Source organism: Chaetomium tenue (genome assembly GCF_020726465.1).
Source record: "Chaetomium tenue strain MPI-SDFR-AT-0079 chromosome Unknown F5144scaffold_5, whole genome shotgun sequence".
NCBI classification, from domain to species: domain Eukaryota; kingdom Fungi; phylum Ascomycota; class Sordariomycetes; order Sordariales; family Chaetomiaceae; genus Chaetomium; species Chaetomium tenue.
The window spans coordinates 1,162,946-1,184,131 of NW_027117333.1; the positions used below are offsets into that span (position 1 = coordinate 1,162,946).

The 21,186-nt window shown below is 58.4% G+C and overlaps 6 protein-coding genes across 6 annotated transcripts; 3 read left to right on the plus strand and 3 right to left on the minus strand.

Annotated features, from left to right (window-relative positions):
* Positions 1 to 307: 307 nt before the first annotated feature.
* F5144DRAFT_535523 (NRDE-2, necessary for RNA interference-domain-containing protein) lies at positions 308 to 4,482 on the minus strand. Its single transcript, XM_066787038.1, has 3 exons — positions 1,540 to 4,482; positions 1,060 to 1,487; positions 308 to 980 (listed from the first exon to the last, which is right to left on the minus strand). Exons 1-3 carry the CDS (start codon positions 4,141 to 4,143, stop codon positions 464 to 466), a joined length of 3,549 nt encoding a protein of 1,182 aa, XP_066641091.1. The 5' UTR covers positions 4,144 to 4,482; the 3' UTR covers positions 308 to 463.
* Positions 4,483 to 5,467: 985 nt separating this feature from the next.
* F5144DRAFT_603954 (chloride channel) lies at positions 5,468 to 8,506 on the plus strand (the record flags this gene model as incomplete). The annotated part of the gene is made up of 6 exons (XM_066791318.1): positions 5,468 to 5,771; positions 5,846 to 6,231; positions 6,290 to 7,420; positions 7,470 to 7,802; positions 7,863 to 8,351; positions 8,444 to 8,506. 6 exons carry the CDS (start codon positions 5,468 to 5,470, stop codon positions 8,504 to 8,506), a joined length of 2,706 nt encoding a protein of 901 aa, XP_066641092.1.
* A 1,087-nt stretch (positions 8,507 to 9,593) lies between these two features.
* On the minus strand, positions 9,594 to 10,896 carry F5144DRAFT_593879 (cation efflux family-domain-containing protein; the record flags this gene model as incomplete). Its single annotated transcript, XM_066790507.1, has 2 exons — positions 9,594 to 10,213; positions 10,308 to 10,896. 2 exons carry the CDS (start codon positions 10,894 to 10,896, stop codon positions 9,594 to 9,596), a joined length of 1,209 nt encoding a protein of 402 aa, XP_066641093.1.
* Positions 10,897 to 11,602: 706 nt separating this feature from the next.
* On the plus strand, positions 11,603 to 13,562 carry F5144DRAFT_576620 (DHS-like NAD/FAD-binding domain-containing protein). Its single transcript, XM_066789150.1, has one exon. It carries the CDS (start codon positions 12,051 to 12,053, stop codon positions 13,245 to 13,247), a length of 1,197 nt encoding a protein of 398 aa, XP_066641094.1. The 5' UTR covers positions 11,603 to 12,050; the 3' UTR covers positions 13,248 to 13,562.
* On the minus strand, positions 13,292 to 13,966 carry F5144DRAFT_603957 (uncharacterized protein; the record flags this gene model as incomplete). The annotated part of the gene is made up of 2 exons (XM_066791319.1): positions 13,292 to 13,482; positions 13,540 to 13,966. 2 exons carry the CDS (start codon positions 13,964 to 13,966, stop codon positions 13,292 to 13,294), a joined length of 618 nt encoding a protein of 205 aa, XP_066641095.1.
* Positions 13,967 to 14,345: 379 nt separating this feature from the next.
* Positions 14,346 to 20,787, plus strand: F5144DRAFT_653020 (peptidase family C50-domain-containing protein; the record flags this gene model as incomplete). The annotated part of the gene is made up of 2 exons (XM_066793065.1): positions 14,346 to 20,558; positions 20,685 to 20,787. Exons 1-2 carry the CDS (start codon positions 14,455 to 14,457, stop codon positions 20,785 to 20,787), a joined length of 6,207 nt encoding a protein of 2,068 aa, XP_066641096.1. The 5' UTR covers positions 14,346 to 14,454.
* Positions 20,788 to 21,186: the final 399 nt, after the last annotated feature.

Sequence of the window (21,186 nt, forward strand, 5' to 3'; positions counted from 1 at the left end):
CTCCCCTTCGAACCTGCTGTAGTCATTCTCCTTTATCCCAACGTCGCTCATAGCTTCACTTCAAAATGATACGACCGTATCCCTACAACATTTTTCATGCTGAACAATATTCTTTGCTATGTACCGTGCGATGAGCGTTCCCTATAACTTACACTCCTTTGCGTGACTAAACAGTTGATCTAGCTTGAAGTAAGGGGCCACACGGTTTCCTTCTAGGCGCCTCGTTCTCGGAGATTTGCTTGTCTTGAGGTCAGATCACGCCATGAGGACACTTGATGTTTTGTTGTGACACCAAAAAGGTGACACCGGGCGGCCTTTGAGGAGCTATACAGACTAGATATATGTGGATAAGTAAGTACGCCTTCTAGTTTCATCTCAGATCTTATGTTCGTTGGCATGAAGTACGCATGCTAGCTCGCTAGCTAATAAGTACGGAACACACCCTCTTACCCTAGCAACTCACTCACCTCCCCCCAAAATCCACATGCACCCTCAACCCCCTATCCACCATCGCCTCCCTCACAGCCCTAACCTCCACCTCCCCCAACACCTCCCTCAACACCGCCCCCCTCAACCCCTCCAAATAAACCTCCTTCACCCCAGGACACGCCCCAACCGCCCGATAAAACACCCCCTTCACCTCCCCCCTCAACTCCCTCTCCCCACAACAAAACCTCACATACCTCACCCACAACTCCGCACCACCACTACCACCGCCGCCCAACGCAGCCTCAAACTCCGCCCGCACCGCATGCACCGTCCCCGCGCCGGCGCGCGCCGCGTGGTGCAGGGCGAAGCGGCGCGTGCCGAGACGGGCGTGCGGCGGCGTGAGGGAGAGGGTGTGCAGGGTGGTGCGCACGGGGTCGGTGATGCGCAGCGGCGGCTGGCACCAGGCGGCGAGGGCGAGGAAGAGGGTGTTGTGGGGGAAGAGGTGCGTGAATTGTTGGAGGTGGGTGAGGAGGGTGTGCGGGTGGTGCGGGCTGTGGTCGGGGGTTAGTTTGTGTTTGGTAGATAATGAGATGGATTGATTGGGGTGGGAAGGGGGGTGGGGGGACGTACCCGTGTGTGGCGTGGTGGTAGAGGAGGCGGGCGGCGGTTTGGAGCAGGCGTTCGTGGTGGGGAGAGTTGTGGAGGTTGCGGGCTTCGAGTTCGTATGAGAAGGCCTGGATGGTGGAGAGAGCCGCGGTGATGTTGCCTTGGGCTTCGGATACCGGCTCACCGTTGGCTTCGGAGGCTAAGTATTCGAGGAGCATCAGGCTCTCGGCATACTGCGTTGCTGTTTCTAGCTGTTGGGAGGAGAGCGAGTAGTCCCGGGTGCTGGAGAAATGACTCCTGGTCTTGAGAAGCAGAACAGGGGCCGGGGCTGAGCCACGGAATTCCTTGTCTACCGATGAGATTAGACGTGTGAGAGCCAGGCTATTCTCGCTGGACTCGAGGTGAACCCAGGCCCAGGTATTCCATAGTCGTTGGTTGTCAGTTGTAGATGGCTAAAAATATGTTAGAAGTATGCAGCTAGCGGTTTCACGGGGTTTAACTCACCAGTCCAGCGGCCGACGAGAGGACTTTATGAGAAACGTCAGCGTTGCCGTTCGCCGACTCAACAAGAGCATAGGCATTGTAGAGCCTAATATTGGAGCTGTACTGTTTCAGCAGCCCCTTTGCGACTTTTCTTGCGCTCGTTGGCTCATTCAGCCACTCCATCGCTAGGTAATACTCTGCTAGCGTTTCCATACCGTAGCCTTTAACCAAGCGTCCCAGTGTAGAGAGTACCCATGAGATATCCACCTGTGTATCCCCCGTCCGATGCGTATCTGACCACTTGTTAAGATATCGGGACCACGGACCTCTCGAGAAGAGGACGTCAGGTGATATCACTATGCTGCCACCCTCCTGTCTAAACTCGGGCGTCCGCCTCGAAAGGTCTTGCGTCGCCCCAATATCTTTTCTGCTCAAGCCGAGATCGAGACCTTGGCCCCTGCTTGAAACAAACGGGTCATCCAACATGGTCGCGAACTCCCCTCCGGACAATCCGGCTGGTGCAAGTCCGCAGAAAACGAGAAATGCGTCCGCCAGCAGAGGCTTGACTCGCGAGAGCAGCGCTGACGGAATCCAGATCAGCAGATCCTGGATATCCGAAAACATGATGACCCTAAATGGGTCATCATCCGTCCCCTCATCAAGCGTCCTCGCAGGCATGCGCGCCTTTTCCGCCGCCTGCTGTTCCGCGGCAGCCCAAGCCTCGAAGGGGTTTGTTATCCTGGGCAGCTCGCTGGGCCTGTCCGTCCTCGGCTCAGGCGGATCAGCCATGTCCTCCCCCATCTCAACGAAGTGGCTCCAGCCTCTGGCACCCTCCTCCCCTACCCGGGCCACCTCGCTCTCCCAGAATCCAGCAAACGACGCCATCGCCGCCTCAGCAGTAGCGAAATCACCCCGCGGCCGACAAAACACCATCTCCAACATCCCCTGCCACGCCGCAACCGCCAGCTCCCCAAACCCAGCATCATGCAAGAACCGCGTCAGCCGCAAAAACACGTACACCACCTGCCCACACAGCTCTTCCTCTCCCCCCTCCCCACCTCTCCCATAGTCGGCAAGCCTCCCCCCCAACCCCGCCAACCTCCCCACAATCTCCCCCCTCACCCTCTCCACCCCAAACCCCGCCACCCTGCCCATCTCAAAATCCAGCCGCGCCCTCCACAACCCAAACCCAACTCCCGCTCCATCCCCAGCCTCAGCAACAAGAAGCTCATCCCACTTCCTCGCGAGCGCCGCCTCCCCCCACACCCGCCCCGCCTCGCGCATCATGCCCAGCACCAGACGCTCACGTTCCGTTGGGTCTGCCGCAGCAGCGTGGGGTAGGGCTTCTTGGTACAGGGCTAGCTTCAGTTCGGCGAGGGCGCGGGTCTCTTCGGGGGTGCGGGCGGTAGTGGTGGTGGTGGTGGTGGTGGGGGTGGGAGTGTGTTGGGTTTGGAGGGTGAAGAGGCTGTCTTGGAGGGCGATGAGCTCGAGCCAGGCGGGGATGTCGGTTGGGGTGGTTTTGATGTGGCGGGAGATGTGGGCGGCGCGAGTGACGGGGGTGGGTTGGGCTGGGTCTGGGTCTGGTTTGGTAGAAGGGGAGCCGGGGTGGGAGTGGGAGTGGGAGTTGAGATCGGACTCGGACTCGGAGTCGGAGGAGTCGAGGTCGGAGTCGAGGTGGGCGTTGGGGCGCGCCTTGCCGTGGATGGAGCGGTAGTCGGGTGGTGGCTGGTCGGTTGGGTCGTCGTCGGTGCGTTTTCGCTTGCGGGACGGGCCGAGGGAGATGAAGTCTTCCGGTGTTGTTGGGAGGGGGTTGGCCTCGGAGACTTGGATGCGTTTGGAACCGGCGCGAAAGGCTGCTGCTACGAGGGTCTTATCGCGGAAGGCGGAGCCGCTACGACTGCCTTCCCCGGGCCCTCTGATGCTGAACTGCTCTTGGGCGCCGTCGCGGTGGATGGTGAGGAAACCCGGTGAGCCTATGACCCTGCCTGCGCCGAAGCGGTAATAGACGGGAATTTGGGAGCGGTCGTTGGTTCCGAACTGCACGATGAGCGGGTCACCACGCTTGTCGACGACGAAGAGATCGTTGTCCAGGGTGGAAAGGCCTTCCCGTTCGCTTTTAGTTCGACTTGACATCACCCTGGGGCTGCCTGGCCGTGGGAGTTGCTGTTCATGGCGGTCACGGTGGTGCTCCTGATCGCCGTCCTTTCTCCTCCTTTTCTCCCTCTCACGTTCATAGTGTCCATCCTTCTCACCGTCCCTTTCTGTTCCCCTCTCCCTCTCCCCGCGCCGAGTTCCTTCTCTATCCCGATCCCGATCCCGATCCCCATGCCTATCCCGTTTCCGTTCCCGTTCCCTCGTATGGCTGGAATGGCGTTGTTCCCCATGGCGGTCACCATCACGACCACGATCACGTTCATGATGGCGACGGTCACTCTTATCCCTTTCGGCTCCACCGAGGCCGTCTTTGTGGGCCCGGGTCTCCTTTGACGCAGGCCGTGTCTCGGCCGCGGACTCGAGCGCGGACTCGGGAGTCGGATTCGGTTTGAAGGATCCGAATTTCGGCACAGCTCGTCGCTTCCCTTTTTCTTTTTCTTCCTTCTCCTTCTTTTCCTTCTCTTTCTCCATTGTCGCTCTCAAGATGACGGGAATCCTCAATCCTTAAATCCTTAAAATTTCCATTCTCGAATCAGATCCTTTTATTGGTGATGCCGTGTGTTCGTCAGAATCCTGCGACCCGAATTCCGTGTTTTAACTTTTTCTTCCCGTTGCTGGTCGTCCCAAATTCCCAAATTCACAAATCCCCAAATCGTTGATGTTCAAGGTTGGCAGCTCTGGCAGTTAACTGCCAAGCATCGGCCCGTTGGTTGACCTCGAGAGCCCGACTTGCCCGAGTTAACTGGTAGGTACCTACAGATTGCGGGTCCCAGGCCATTGTAACTGCAACGCGCCACTTCCGGGTTCCCCAGTTCCTGGATCCTTTGTCTGGGCGTGGCTGCAGCGCCTAAAAAAAGTCCGACCAATGCACCCCGAAAGACGGGAGGGCTGTTGGGGTTGCTCTCAGTGCTATGACATAACCGCACAGTAAGGGATCCCTGTGCATCCCGCGCGTGTCATGCAGTTCACCATTCGCTTGCTTTGTCTTTCCCGGCGATTGTTTGTTGACCGAAGACATGCCGAGTTGGGGGTCTTTTTTTCTTTCCTTTGAAGCTTCCCCTCCCGAGACATTTCTTCCATTTCTTCCATCTTATGCGCTATTTTTCATGGCGATACTGCACAGTGCAGGTCGGCATTCCCACTAATGGAAACGGCAGGGGCACCTGATGGCTCGTGTGCTCCCCTTTTGTTTCTGGCGCAGCGCTCCATGACGCCAAGTGAGACACTGAAAGTGTGCACGTGGGGGGTTGGCCCCCAGCCAAACAAGCCTCTGAGCCTCCCTCACGCCGCCCATCCTGGCCCATGAGCCACCTTTTTCTCCGCTCTCGAAACCAAACACCCGAGTCCCGGTCCAGGCCGCCATCTACAGGCCTCGCGGCAATATTGTTGCTGCTCTTTGTTTCCGTTCTGCATTCGTTTTGCATTGCGGCGGGCGTTTTCTTTTCTGATCCGTACCGAGAAAGGGACAGGTTCAGTTGGTTGTTTCTAACCGTGCGTGTAGCTTGTTGCTTGGTTCGATTTTGTCTTCGTCCCTTTGTTTCCATCCCACCGAACTCGAAACCCGAGGCTCCGCTAGCCTCACCCGATCGCCGAATGTCTGATGCTGAATACCCGAAATTCTTTATCCCCGCGATTTGAGAGGAAGGTGAGTGAACCATACCCGGCTCGGCTGTTTACAAGCTTGGTCTAACATCCGAGTTGCACAGTGACGACATCACCATCGTTTCTCGATACACCCTCGAACTATCCATATCCCACCGAGGCCACCCCTCACTTCACTCCATAACCCCTCCTCATGACAGGTAGGCGACACGGGGTTCGTCTCCCCGACATTGTTGCCGCTGGCAACAGCAACAACGATGGCACCGGCGCCGACTCCGGCACTGGCACCGAACAGCAGGGTCAATACCTCTCGCTCCCCAGTTCCCCGACGAATGTCCGCAGGCCCCGACCCAACATGAGCAGGAGGCCGTCCACCAACGAACCGATTGACGAACGCTCACCTCTACTGGGCGCGGCGCGACCCTCGCGCATCCGCATCCACAGCGCCCATGGCTCGCCTAGGGTGCCCCTCCTGTCGAGGAACCAGAGTTATGCGGGTACGCGCACCGAGTCACATACCCCCTCCCACCTCCCATCCAACCAGCTAACCACCCCCTTCCTCTCTTTGCAGATAGCGTAAGGAGTATCCGGCACCACAGCCGCGCGAACTCGTGGGGTACGCGCTTGATGCACGCCCTATCGGACCGCCAGGAGTCGTCCATGGCCGATTCCAAGGGCTCCCTCTACCCCGACGACCGCGTGTGGTACGACCAGTTCACCTCGACCGACTGGGTCCACGACAGCATCGCCGACGCTTATCGGGTCAAGGCCCTGCGGAGTCGCAAGGACTTTTGGGGCCGCATCTACGTGCTGTTCGACGGCGCCCAGGGTTGGTTGTTGAGCGCCCTGGTCGGGTTTATCGTCGCCGTGCTGGCGTATGTGGTCAACGTGAGCGAGGCGACCGTGTTTGATCTCAAGGATGGGTACTGCGTGAGGGGGTGGTTGGTAAATGAGAAGGTGAGTCTTGTTGTCATGGTTGGGACGGGCGAACCGGGCTGAACTGACCGTGGTACAGAAATGCTGCCCCCACGGACCCTGTACGGACTGGCGGGACTGGGGTGAGGTTCTCCAGGGGTTCCCGTTCGGCGAGAGGTGGACCGAATACGGCGTGTACATCATTGCTGTCATCACGCTGGCGAGCTTGTCGTGTCTCCTCAGTCTCACGACCAAGACAGTTGTTCCTTCGGCGTACCGGCTGACTACGCTGGACGAGAACCTCGCCGCCGAGGCCCCTGCCCCTCCCCCGGAGGACGGCGCGAACGGAGCCGGCGTTAACCTCCGGCCGACACTGGGTAAGGCCGAGCAGCCGCCAATGATCTACTACTCGGCGGCCGGCAGTGGTGTCGCCGAAGTTCGTGTCATTCTTAGCGGCTTCGTGCTGCACGGTTTCCTTGGTCTCAAGACGCTCATCATCAAAACCCTTGGTCTGATTCTTAGCGTAGCCTCCGGGCTCAGCTTGGGTAAGGAAGGCCCCTATGTGCACATCGCAACCTGCGTCGGCAACATCGCCTGTCGTCTCTTCACCAAGTACGACCGCAACGACGCTAAGAGGCGTGAGGTCCTCTCGGCGGCAGCGGCGGCAGGTGTCGCCGTGGCTTTCGGCGCTCCGTTGGGCGGCGTGCTCTTCGGCTTGGAGGAGGTGGCCTACTTCTTCCCGGCCAAGACGCTCTTCCGCACCTTTTTCTGCTGCATCACCGCCGCATTGACGCTCAAGTTCCTGAACCCCTACGGGACGCAAAAGATCGTCATGTTCCAAGTGCGATACCTCGTCGACTGGGAGTACTTTGAGATTATCAGCTTCATCTTGGTTGGTGTTTTTGGCGGCGCTGCTGGTGCCCTGTTCATCAAGGCTTCCCGACACTGGGCTAAGACCTTCCGCCGGATCCCCGCCATCAAGGCGTATCCCCTTCTCGAGGTGGTGTTGGTTGCTCTGGTCACGGGCTTGATCGGGTACTGGAATACCTTGACCAAGCTCCCCGTCGCCAAGTTACTGTACAACCTTGCCGCGCCGTGTGACGACCGTGATAACAACCTAGAGGACCTAGGATTGTGCCCGGAGGAGATTGGTGACATTCCGCCTATTCTACTGAACCTGCTCACTGCGTTCTTGATTAAGGGGTTCCTGACTATTATAACTTTTGGCATTGTGAGTTTGATATCCATCAGTTTGATGACATCCAGCTGACAGTTGGCAGAAACTCCCAGCCGGTATCTACGTGCCGTCCATGGTGGTCGGTGGTCTCATGGGCCGCCTAGTCGGACACGTTGTTCAGTGGGTAGTCATGGCCACGCCTGACTGGAGTGTCTGGGGTACTTGCGCGAAGATGCCGAATGCCACATGCATCCAGCCTGGCGTGTACGGCCTCATCGCTGCCGGCTCAACCATGTGCGGTGTCACTCGCTTGTCTGTCACACTGGCGGTTATCTTGTTTGAGCTCACCGGGAGCCTAGACTATGTCTTACCCTTCTCGCTGGCCATCCTGGTCGCCAAATGGACGGCCGATGCCATCGAACCGCTCAGTATCTACGTAAGACTCAATTCACCCCTCCTCCCTCCACCCTCCCCCCCCAACTAACGCCCCCACCAGGACCTCCTCACGGAGATGAACTCGTACCCCTACCTCAACAACAAGCACAAGCCCATCTTCACCTCGGACCTCGCCGACATCGTCCCGCGCGTCCGCAAGGAGCGCATCATCGACATCACCACCTCGCCCGTCGTGCCTGCCCTCAGCCTGCGCGCCAAGCTCGAGCTGCTGCACAAGGCCGGCGAGCTGGACGGCGGCCTGCCCATCGTCCGCGACGGCATCCTCGTCGGCCTCATCCCCGCCCCCGACCTTGAGTACGCCCTCGACAACCTCCGCGACGAGCCCTCCAGTCTGTGTCTCATGGCCCCCGTGCCGAGTATTGATGATTCGGATGATGGTTTGCCGGATCCGACGGATTTTACGCCGTTTATTGACCCCGCGCCTGTGGCGCTGGATATTCGGTCGCCGATGGATTTGGTGTATGAGTGTTTTGTCAAGCTGGGGTTGCGGTATATCTGTGTGTTGAGGGATGGGCGCTATGCGGGGATGGTAAGTCCTTTCTGCTCCCTACTCTGGTTATTTTGTGATGGGTGTAGATTGCGTGTTGCGTGTGCTGTGCTAACGTCGTGGTGGTTGTGTAGACGCACAAGAAGACGTTTGTCAAGTACATGCGGGAACTGGAGGAGAAGGAGGGGCACATGTGAATGCATGTGAGTCCGTCCCTGAGTCCAGTCCCGTGATGGTGGGTGAGGTGGGTAGGATAGGAGGTCGTGTTGGGAGAGGGGGGATGGAGGGGTGGTGGCATTCTGGAGAGGAGGTTTACTTGATGGTGCATATCATATAGAATTGCTGCGTTGCTGGCGAGCTAGGTGTGTGGTCTTGTTGTGTGCTTTTTGTTGTTAGCTGGCCTGCATGGTGCATACGTACACGCCTGTTTTTTTGTTATATTCAGGATAGGGTGGGTGGGGCGTCGGATTGGCTGTTAGTTATAGCTGTTGCTATTGCTGTTGGTGTTGCATTCCCATCTGAGGGTGGTGGTTATTGTTTAATGTTAGTTTTGTTGTTGCATTTGCAGTTGCATTTATGGCGGGATATACAGAAGAAAGTACCTAAGCAAGCCATGTTTGGTTTTTTTTTCATGGCTTGAGATTTAGTTCATGGGGGGGATAGGTGAGTGAGTGAAGTGATTTTAGTTGATAAAAGTCGAAGAGACTTCCTTTTGCATCGAGGTGTGTTTAGTTAGGCCATGATTGTCCGTTTATATGTGGATAAATGGGCCAATATACGAATACTGGATCAGCATCCTACTCACCTCACCTTTACCACTGGTTTATATACCCGGAAAAGGATCTCATACGCATTCATCCCATCTGATTTTGCACATTTTGGATTTTGGGTGACCTGTTAAATAAATATTTCCTTGAATTTTTGCGATCATATCGCGCCAATTCCTGGGCCCGCAGGCTACCAGAGGCTGGGTATCGCCACCACCACCTATTCCTATGTACGAATGAATGTACACGGAGGCACCAAGTCCCCACAGTATGAGCATGAATCCCTCCCTCGACTAAGGCCAATGCTTCGCAGTAACCCTCTTCGCTTTCCACTGCCTTTCAGATCAGATCAGAACTCTATCACCTTGGCCACAGCATCCCGTGTCCTGCGGCAGGCCGTCGGTGCTGGGTGATGCCCCTGATCAGAACCACAGACCACCGGGCGGTGCGCCATTCCACCCCTTCACAAGTAAACAGTCAGCCAGCCAAGCCAAGCCAAGCCAAGCCAACCGCGGCCTCACTGCGACTTGCGCGCCTCCTTCCCACCCCCATTCTCCTCCTTCCCCTCCGGCTCAGGACTACTCCTCGGGCTCACATCCCCCGGAATAAACTCATCAAACCTATCCACCGGCACCGGCACGGAGCGCGGCACAAACCGCACGCGCACGCGCCGCACGCCGCGCACCTTAGCCCCCACCCGCGCGCGCACCACCTCCTCCACCACCCGCACCTGCTCGACCGTCCACTCAGCCGGCACGCCCAGCTCCAAATCCACCAGATAATTCTGCCCGGACTTAACACCCGTCACATCGCGCAGATCGACCTCCCCGCCCAAATTATCAGCCACCTCCTCCGCCAGCGCCTTGCCGACGTGCTTGGAGACGGAGTCGCGCACGTCGGCGTCGATGGAGCGGTCGGCGAGCTCGTAGAGCGCGGAGAGTGTGTTGCCGAGGCCGGCGCGGATGACGAGCAGCGAGATGAGCAGGCCGCCGACAGGGTCCAGCCAGGTGGCGTCTTTGAGGAGGTTGGCGCCGAGGATGGCGCAGAGGGCGACGATGCCGGTGAGCGAGTCCACGCGGTGGTGCACGGCGTTGGAGGCGAGCACAGAGGATTTGCGGTCGCGCGCGACTTTCATGGCTGCGAGGGGGGTGGGGGGTTAGTTGGGTTGTTGTTGCTGGGGAAGGGGTAGGGAGGAGGGTAGGAGGGGGATAGGGGGGTGAGGGGCACGTACTAGCATGATACAACCACTCCTTGATAGCAACCGTCCCGGCCGCCAGCCACGCCGCATGCAGACTCGGCGCACCACCATGCCCATGCCCATGACCATGCCCATGCGAGTGACCATGGCCATGGCCATGCTCCAGCATCGCGCGCGCCGCCTCAGCATCCAAAAAGAAATGCGCATACAGGGTCTCACAACTGCCCATACACATAAACAGCCCCCCAAACAGCAACATGCTCGACACGCCCAGCGACCCCAGACTCTCGACCTTCCCGAACCCCTGCGGGAAGGCCTCGGTGGGCGGGCGCAGGCTCCACGACACGGTGGCCAGGGTGAGCATGTCCGAGGCCAGGTCGGTCAGCGAGTGCCACGCGTCGGCGATCATGGACTGCGAATTGAAGGCGTACCCGCCCGCGCCCTTGGCGATGGCCATCCCCAGGTTCGAGTACAGCCCGATGCGCGTGATGCGCACGCCGGCGTCGTTCTTGTTGGTCGAGGTGAGGTAGACGTTGTCGTGGTGGTGGTGGTGGTGCCCGTGGCCGTGGCCGTGGCTGTGGCCGGCGTGGCCTCGTGTTTGTTGGGTCGTGCCGGCGCCCATGATGGTGACGTTTTTGGTGTTGGCTTTATTGTTGGGGAGGTGACGATGTATTGGGTTGGTTGTGGTTGCGGTCGTGGTTCTTGAAGGTATTGTCGGGTCGGGGTGTAACGAACGGCGCATACGATTTGTGAATGCCCGAGAGGGGGAAAAGGTCTGGAAGATACGTATCGATTTGAGTTGTGGGTGATGTGTCCCCGAGGGGTTGCTGGGATGGCTAATAAATGCCGGGCATGGCGGTTGACGGCTCCGTGCCCGTCTTGGATGGAGCCGTGACGCGGCAGGTGTTGCACGCAGTTGCACCAGCGCAGGGCCCGCGCACCGCCCGCAATTAAGCGGAAGCATTAATAAAACAAAAAAAAAGGAGTTAGTAGACCGAAAATGAGAGACCTCGGCGCGCCAATTGGGGGTCAATTGAAGTTAGGTGGCGCTGGGAAATGCCGGTGACAGGGTTCGTTAATATCGCAGCGCCGTTTGTATGTACGAAGTGGTTAGTTTTATGTACTTTGTGTAAAAAAAAGAATTGGCGGCTTGGTTGGAAAGGGCGGCTCCGATTTGCAATCATCCATAGCCGTACATTCCCATCGCCATGACAGCCAGCCCGTCACTGGCTATAAGGGGCAAGTTAGCACGTTTTGTAGTGGGCACATGCACCCGACATCGCACCACTGCCCGGGTGAATCCAGGGATGTGGAAAGTGTATCTGCTGATCGAGAATACAGTCTGTCCATCCAAATCCTCGTACCAATTAGACCTCTACTATGGAAACAAGATGAAAGTTACCGCCCTTACTCAGTTTCTTTCATTTGATATACCTTCCTCTTTACGTGTGACCTTGCGACTTGTGGGCTTCTCGGGTATCTGTTTATGTCTTTCTGTCTTGTGTACGTAAGGTACCCATGTATGTAACTGTTCGTACGGATTTAAGATAACTGCCCTGATATGTACGGGCAGGGGTGTGAGCATTGACCACAGGAACCGAGTGGATCATCGGGAGCTTTGCAACCCACCCTTCCGGAACAGTGACGATTACGCAGCTGCTTCCATCTCAAATTAATCCCTTGAACACAGGCTGACAGGGTCCATCGGCCACGCGGCACCCATCCACATCGGCACTTAATCCCCCTCTATCCAAACCCCTCCATAAGCCAGGCAATATGAAGAAACCGCTCATGCGCATCCCCTACACCGAGCTGTTCCCCCCACCCACCACCATCCCCGCCACAGCCCGCTCCCTCCCCGGCGCCATCGCAGCCCTGCAAGAATTCCTGCACGCCCCGCCGCCACGGGACCTGCCACGCTCCACGGTCCTCCTCACCGGCGCGGGTCTCTCGGTCGCCAGCGGGCTAGCCGACTACCGCGGCGCCAACGGCACGTACCGGGTCAACAAGACCTACCGCCCCATCTACTACCACGAGTTCCTGTCCAGCCACGAGGCGCGCAAGCGCTACTGGGCACGCAGCTTCCTCGGCTGGACGACGCTGCGCAACGCGGCGCCCAACGCGGGCCACTACGCGGTGCGGGACCTGGGCCGGCTGGGCCTCCTGTCGAGCGTCATCACGCAGAACGTGGACTCGTTCCATCCCCGGGCGCACCCGGACGTCCCGACGCTCGAGCTGCACGGCTACCTGCGGTCGGCCGTGTGCACGTCGTGCCGGAGCGAGCTGCCGAGGGACAGGTTCCAGGCGGACCTGGCGCGCCTGAACCCCCTGTGGGATGCGTTCCTGCAGGAGGCGATCGCGACGGGCGCGCTCGAGACCGAGGACCCGCATGAGAAGCGGCGGAGGGGGATCAGGATGAACCCGGATGGTGACGTGGAGGTGCCCGAGGCGCCGTACACTACCTTTCGGTATCCGGCGTGTCCGACGTGTTTGAGTAGTCCGCCGCCGTTGGCGGATGGGACGAGGGGGACGGTCGAGGTCGATAATGATGGCGCCTGGAGCCCGACGAGCAATGTTGGCATTTTAAAACCAGCGGTCGTCATGTTCGGGGAAAGTATTGCCAGCAGCGTGAAGGAGGCGGCTGAAGATGCCATCGATGGCGCCGGGAAGCTTTTGGTCCTCGCCACATCTATGGCGACGTACTCGGCCTGGAGGCTGGCAAAGCGGGCCAAAGATAGGGGGATGCCGATCGGCATTGTCAATATCGGCGGCGTCAGGGGCGAGGACCTCTTTTTTGGGGGATTGGACCCTGCCCAGACGGGTAGCCAGGGCGTGAGGCTGGAGATGTCCACCGATAGTTTGCTACCGGCTCTTGTCCAAGATATGCGGCAATCCGGCCTCCCGAGCCCATCACCCGACACGGCGTCGTTTCAGGAAAACGATGCCGCTGTGTTTAAAAACATGTTACAATAGACCAACAGATAATGAGAGCCGCAGACCCTCCGTGAAGGGGGCGCTTAGAAGAACCCCTTGCTGGCGAGGGTGCTCTGCACCTGCGGCTTCGTGCCCTCTTGGGCGGGTAGAGTATCCGCCTCGGATGTAGGTGCTGGCGCAGGCGCTGGTGCAGGTGCCGGAGGAGGCGTTGGCTCAGGTTGCTTCTTGCGCTGGTGGCCCTTTGTCGGCGCTTCGCGCTCAATCTCCCTCAGAACTGCCGTACCCGTCAGCATGTTGCGCCCCGAGGCCCCAGTTTCCCAAGAGGACAAACCTTGTTCCCACTCCAACTCCTTTTCCGCGTCCCCGGTACCCAAAGCCTTCTCCACGTCCACCTCCTCGCCTTTTTGCAGCTTTTCCACCACCTCGCGAAGCAGGCCTATCCTGACGTCGGACTGGCGCATGAAGGTCGCAAAGTCTTTTCGGAGGGCGATCATCTGAATAGACATAGATCCGATCAACAAGAAGATGAAGATAAAGAAGGTCGCTGGGTTCCACCCCTTCTGTACCTTGAACTTCTTCCTCCACCTCGACGGTGACCGCGATCGCAGGGGCTTCGGAACGAGAGACTTCCAGAAAGACACCTCGGCGACGGAGCTGACGGTGCGTGTGTTGAGGGCTAGTGCCAGCGGTCTTTGAAATAAAACCCGTTGGCCGAGGCCCGGCGCAAAAAGCGCCCGTTGAAGCGGGATCCGATTCATGCTAATCGTTTGGACTTGTCGACTTGAAGTGGGAGATGGTCGTCGGGAAGATGCGGGGACCCACTGAAACTTTGCAGGTTCAAGTGACAGAATGGGACTCGAAGTTGTGAAAGTTGGGGTGGACCCTGCCAAGCCTGAGTGAGATTCCCGGCAGGCAATGGGACGGTTGGGATCTGAGATGAAACCCGTTCGATTGGAGTGGTTCACGCGGGTTGCCCCGCCAACAACATCCCAGGTTTTCTGCCATGGGTCAAGCCCGGATTGGGGCATCAACGAACCCCTGTTTGGAGAAGCTTGCTTGGCTTGGTGCCTGCCGTCACCACCTGACGCGAGCGGGCCGCAATTCGAGATTCCTCAAGTTCAAGTTCCAACATTGAACACCAACCTTCTTCATTGCTTTGGGTATTGCTGTGTTTTGGATAATGTCCTCGGAACGGCGATGATATGATTAAGAATCAGCCCATAACACACTTCTCTTTTTCATTTTCATGGATACACCACTTGAACAGGCGGATGCTGTTCGCAGCGCCGTCGCTTCCGTCGCGACCTGCACCCCCGCGATATCCGTCTTGTTGAAGAACTTGTTGCTTCCCAGGGACGAGACACCGATAGCTGAAGAGACCAACATCCGACCTCCCTCCAAAGCCGCGAACCCGAGCCGATCGAGAACAAACACGGTTACGAGAGCCCCGTCAAGACGCGCTAGACCCACGCCCGCACCCACACCAACACCAGCCGCGGCAGATGATGGCCTGTCGGTGCGAGAAAAGGCAGCACTCGCTACACACGTCGTCAATGCCACTCTCAAGGCTCTCGGAGAGGCTGCAAAGCCCGCCGCGACCCCTACACCGCGACCTCCCCAGGAGGATGGCTTGGTGAAGACAGCAACTACAAACGCGCTTCGGCGGACGAGTTCAGCGCCAATGACCCCCCTACAGCCCCGTTCGCTTAACAGGCAATCGACCTCTCCTGTCGCTACAAGGCACGCCCGGTCCCCATCGAGATCATCGAGCTCAACGAACCTCCTTGCCACTGTCGAGTGTGCTCGCGTCGCCCTGGCTGCGCTCCGCCAACTCCCCTCGTCCGGAAAGATTACCCTCCCGGACCTTCAGCTCGAGTCTGGCATGTCTGCCTTGGTTGGGAGATTGATCGGTCTAAACATACAAGAACAGGCTATCAAAGAGTTGCGGATTTTGAAAAGAAAACTGGAGGGGTCTGCGCCTGGCGATGGAAAGAAGGCGGCTAAGGCTACCGGTGCCGAGCCCAAAAATGCCGCTCAGCTTTTCTCAGAACTCCTTGACTTTGGCACAGTGACGGCCTCGGGGCAACGGCTTCTCTTGGTCATCACCACCCAAATTCAGGTTCTGCGCGTATTGGCAATGGCCAAGAAGCCCTCGGCCATTGAAGTTGTCTTGCCCTATCTCCGACAGGACCAAGCCTCCTCACCCGTCAACTTACTCCTCCTCGCGGCCAGGGAAGATGGGACCGACGTTGCCAAAATTGCCCGACAAATGGAAACGGTGGCTCAGTGCCTGTTTTCGCTAACCCCCAGCGTGTCCAGCAAAGACGACAGCTTAGGACAGGAGTCCCGACTCAGCATATCACCGGCATCTGCCCTCGAATTGCAGGCACTCGCGCTTGAGGCCCGGCTGCATTGGTGGAAATTGGCGAAGCACAAGGGGGACGCCGAGAAGGATGTCATGGTTCCTCTATCAAGATGTCTTAGTGCATACATCCGACGAACCTCCGAAACCGCGAAATCCAGCTATACTGTTTGCTCAGAAATCTTTGATCGAATCTACCAGCAGCTCCAAAAACGTGGCTTCTCGCCCTCAAAAGGATCCAAGCTCCCCCTTGCCGGAATATGTCAGACCTTGGTAACCCTGGCGCGCGACGCCCAGCAAATGTCGGACGCCGTCATGTGGGCAACGAAACTGCGGGACGCCATGGACCTGAAGGCCGAATCGATCGCGAAGACCTGCGCCATCGCCGCCCAGCTACTCTCGCTTCACCTCAAGCAGCCTGCGAAGTATCTCTCTGACGAATTGCTTCTCAAGGAAGTTGTCGCCGGCATCCAGGGGCCTCTGCGCGGAGACACCACCGAACTAGACGAACTCCTGACCAATATCTGCGCTGTTCGAAAGACGGCTATGCATCTTCTGCTTGCCCTCGCCAAGGGTGGTGATAACGTCTTCCAGCCCTCTTCGGAAGTCAAGGAGCTTCTGGAAACCTTCATCCTGCAATGTCCGCGCTTTTGCCTCCGGTGGCTAGGGAAGCCCCCCGGGCCGAAGGGTAGCACCAAGGATTACCTACGATATGAACAGCGACGGCAGCTTATGTTGCAAAACCTTCCGCACATCCTCGACTCGGCATTCATGACCATCAAGACCTGCTTGGATCAGTCACGACTCTCTTGGGACCTTATGGACTCTATCCTCAGCGACTGTAACACTCTTCTGGAGTACACCGGAAGCAAGGCCACATCTGATGCGTCTGCATCCTACCATGTAAAGATTTCGCATTTCTACTACTTACAATACACCTGTTTGCGACAGCAATCCACCGACCCGAAGGACGCCGCCCCCCTGCGTGCCTTGAGGCGCTCTATCGAGTGCGTGAAGGACCGGACAAGCCGCGAAAGGGAGAAGGCCCAGCTCACTCTAAAATTGGAGCGCATGGCGGAGCTGTGCAGGACGCTCGGCAGGGGAGACGAGGCACTTGGCGCTCTTCAGGCCATCCGGACGAGCCTGCTCGATGACAGTGTTTTGGCGCACGTTGCCAAATCCCTTGCGACCGGCTCGCCTACCGTTGTCTGGGCCAGCGACGAAAAGGCCGAGGGCCTCTCCCGCGCCCTTTTGGCCATCTCGAAAATGGAACACGTTTGGATCGACTGGACGGTGGATCTTGGGGAGCCCGAGCGCGCTGCGGCGTTGGAACACCGCCTGCGGTTCATCTTGATGAAAGAGGGGGCGAAGGAGGTCGACATCACGCTGGAGCACCCTGTTGTCGACGCGCTGCTTCGGACCTATATCCCCACACGTTACCCGATTCGCAGGTTGAGGGTGCTTCTTGTTTTGCTTTGCTCGGCGCTCGGCAACCTCGACAGGGCCCCTGAACTTCTCTCGGTTGCTAAGGACGCCGCGCAGCTTAAGGACACGGGCGACCTCGGCGACGACTCTGGGCTGGCTGGCTTTCTCCCGCACATGAAGGTTTTGTACAACTCGCTGGCGGCTGCAGTTGATGGCTACCGGGACAATCGGGTGCTCGACCGATCCATTTCTACTTGGCGGTCGATTACCACAGCACGCCAGGACAGAGCAGCCCTGGAGAAGGCGATCGATGATATACCAGGCCTTTTGGAATATCTTCAGTCTGTCGCCGACTTTCTCCGCATGAAAGGCCGGGACACCATGTTGGCAACGGTTCTCGAGCTGATAGCCGACATTGCGCGGGTGTCCGAGGGCCCCAAGGCTGAAGAGGTAGTCCAGCACAGTTCGTGCCTCGCTCTACAATACACGAATCTGGGTCAGTCATCGAAGGCGGAGCTGATCTTCCAGAAGGCACGGGAACACATTGGCGACGAATTGCGCAGTGAAGTCCTCGCTAACTTCCATCTGTCCTTCACTGAACACCTTCTTGCCCTCAGCAACTTCAGGCAAGCCGAGGACCACCTCACCCAGGCACAACTCGCTTTCAATGCCGACACGCCTCAGAAGCACACCCGGGCCGAGAGGCGGCGGCTTGTCGCATACGCTTATTACCTACACTCTCTCATCGCGCTAGAACGCGGCGACTCTCACCACGCGCTCGCCTACTCCCGCGACAGCGTCCGCACCCTTTTCCAAGATTGGGTGAAAATGGAGTCCCAGCTTACGTCCAAGGCGTTGCCAGAACAGAACCAGGCTAATGACCAAACCATCGACGTGTCCGCAATGACCCTCGCAGGAGACGCCCAGCGGCAGAGTCCCGGACCTGAGTCTTGGAGATTGTTCCACCTCCTCTACCGCAATGTCTTCCGTCTCTCGTCGATGTACGCCCACCTGGGCATGTTCCCAGAGACCATGTACTACGCAGAGCAGGCGCTGAAGATGGCAAAGACGGTTGATTCTGAGTTCTACAACGCAGAGTGCGCCGCCTGGATTGGAGCGGTTTCTTGGAGAGCCGCCAACGCCGCCAAGTCGCTGGAGATGCTTCAAGAAGCTTCGGCCCTGCTCCCCAACGACAACCGCTCCTACTCTTCGGCCACGCTCGCCTGCCAAATCAGCTCCATGTTCCTCTCCCAGAACGATTCGGAAGGGGCGGCGCTTCTCCTGGCAAAGGCCGAGGCGATCGCTCAGAGCCTTGCTGTGATGCCCGAGGCTGAGCAGCAGCCGGCTGATACCGCCGTGGTCGAAAACAAAATGGCGAAACTGAGCATCGCACAGAAGCCTGTGAGGGGTGGTCGCAAGGCCGCTGTGAAGAAGGCGCCAGTAAGGAAAACAGCTAAAAGTGTGGCTAAAACCAAAGCAACCGTCACTGCCACCGCCACCGCCACCGATACGATGGTGATCGAGGAAGACGCCCAGCTAGCTAAACTCCGGGCGTCGATCCTTGTTCAAAAGGCCGTGTCCATGCTGCAGCAAAAAGAATGGACAGCAGCCCAGGCGGCCCTTGCAGAAGCTACCGCCGCATCGAAGGCGTCTGGGTTGTTGCCTGCCAGACAGGTCGCCATGGCGTCGTGCCTACTAGGCATAAGCATGGAGCAGATGGCACAAGACCCTGTCTTTTCTGTCATTCAGGAGTCGACCATTTCCTTCCCTGCCCTCTCCGGTTCCGAAAAGGCTTCGCCAGCCCGTGCGAAGGCCGCGTCACCCAAAAAGTCACGAGCTGCCCCCGCGAGCCCAGAGCTAGCGATTAAGGAGACCAACCGGGGGCAGTACGTCGACAACCTTCGCGAGGCCCACGATTACCTGCTCGAAGCACACTCAGTGGCCGCCCTGACCGGAGATGCCAGCCTGATTCACAGAATTTCAGGCATGCTCCAAAATGTGAGCCTGTTTCTCACTGCCACGTCAAACAAGACCAAGGCGGCTATCCACTCTGCTCAAACATCGTACTCGGTTGAGCTCGCTCGGAATCTTACCTGGCGTCGGGAACGGAAGGCACTGATTCAGGAGAAGAATGGGGGCAAGAATGACGGACTCATGTGGCCGCCGGCGCTTCAGTCCGCGACCACGAGAAGGTCGAGTCTCGGATTTACGCTTGACCTCCACAAGATCCAGCGGGACTACATTGACATCGTCCCCAAGCCCTGGAACGTCATCTCCATCTCCCTCAGCGAGGGCAACCACGACCTCTGCATTACCAAGCTCCAAGCCGGCCAGAGCCCCTTTGTCATCCGTTTGCCCCTTGAGCGGGCAAGCTCCCGTGAGGCGGACAGCGATGCTTTTGACTTTCAGCAGGGCCGCTTGGAGCTGCTGGAGATCATTAAGTTGATCAACAAGACGTGCCACGACTCAAGGGACATGACTGCCAAGGGCGCGAAGGGTGCGTGGTGGGCCGAACGGGAGGCGCTGGATGAACGGCTGAAGGAGTTGCTTGGGAGCATCGAGCAGATTTGGCTCGGCGGGTTCAGAGGTATTTTCTCGCAACACGTCCGCCGCCCGGAACTGCTGGCGAGCTTTCAGAAGGATTTTCTGGCTATCTTAGACAAGCACCTCCCTTCGCGGCGACAGGTGCGCGGGAAGCGGACCAAGGCGGCGCAGGGGCCAAAAGCTACGCTGGACACGAACGTCCTGGAGCTGTTCATTGGTCTAGGCGACGTCACCCAGCCGGACTGCGACTTCGACGACGAGCTCACCGACCTCCTCTACTTTGTCGTAGACATCCTGCAGTTCCACGGCGAGCGCAACGCCTACGACGAGATCGACTTCGATTCGATGGTCGTCGAGACCATGGATGCCCTCAACGCGTACCACTCTTCGGCGCACGCCGCCGAAGACGCCCCCACCAACATCCACACCATCCTCCTCCTCGACAAGGCCCTACACGTCTTCCCCTGGGAGTCCCTCCCCTGCATGCAAGGCCTCGCCGTCTCGCGCATGCCCTCGCTAGCCTGCCTCCGCCGCCTCATCCTCGACCGCCGCCAGCGCGAGGACGCCAACGACTCCACCCCCGACGGCCACCACGCGCCCCTCGCCCTCGGCGGCACCTACATCCTCAACCCCTCCGGCGACCTGACCTCCACCCAATCCACCTTCGCCCAACCCCTCGCCACGCACCTGCCCTCCCAAACCTGGAAAAACATCACCGGCCGCGCCCCCACCGAAGACGAATTCGCGCACGCGCTCACCGCCTCCCACATGCTGCTCTACTTCGGGCACGGCTCTGGAGCGCAGTACATCCGCGCGCGCACCATCCGCCGCCTCGACCGCTGCCGCGCCGCCGTCCTGCTGATGGGCTGCTCGTCGGCCGCGCTGGCGGACCACGGCGATTTTGAGCCCGCGGGGCCGGTCTGGAATTATATGATGGCCGGGTGTCCGGCCGTGGTGGGGACGCTGTGGGATGTGACGGATCGGGATGTGGATCGGTTTGCGGGGGGGGTGGTCGAGGAGTGGGGGGTTTTGCCGTGGGGGGGTGTGGGTAAGGAGGGGGGGAAGGAGGGGGGTAAAGGGAAGGGGAAGGGGGGGAGTCAAAGCTCACAGCCGCCACCGCCCCCGGGGGGGTATGGGGAGGTGAGTTTGGTGGAGGCGGTTGCGAGGGCCAGGAGTAGGTGTCGGTTTCGGTTTGTTACGGCTGCGGCGGCGGTGGTGTATGGGATTCCGGTTTATGTGGAGAGGTGAGGGGGGGTTGGGAGGGGGGGATGAAGTGGTTGTTGGAATAGAGGTTGGAGTGTGGTTGTTGTATTGGGAGCTGTTGTTGCTGTTGGGTAGAGGGGTGCTGTCTGGTTTTCTTTTGTTGGATTGGGATGGTTGGTTGCATTGCGAGGTGCTTGGATGGAGTTGAGATGGGGCTGTGGATAAACTACGATAATTCATAGATTCATGATGAATGCATGCAAGATGTCTATACCATGTCGAGTCAAGTCACTGATCACAGTATTCCTTAGCTGTTTGTTCCCTACTCAGACGTACGCCTTCAAACTTTAACCGTCGACCCAATAGGTCCAAACCTAATGTTCGACCAGTTCACCGTACTGTCACATGTCAGCTCAACCTTATTACAATAATCTGGAGTTAACA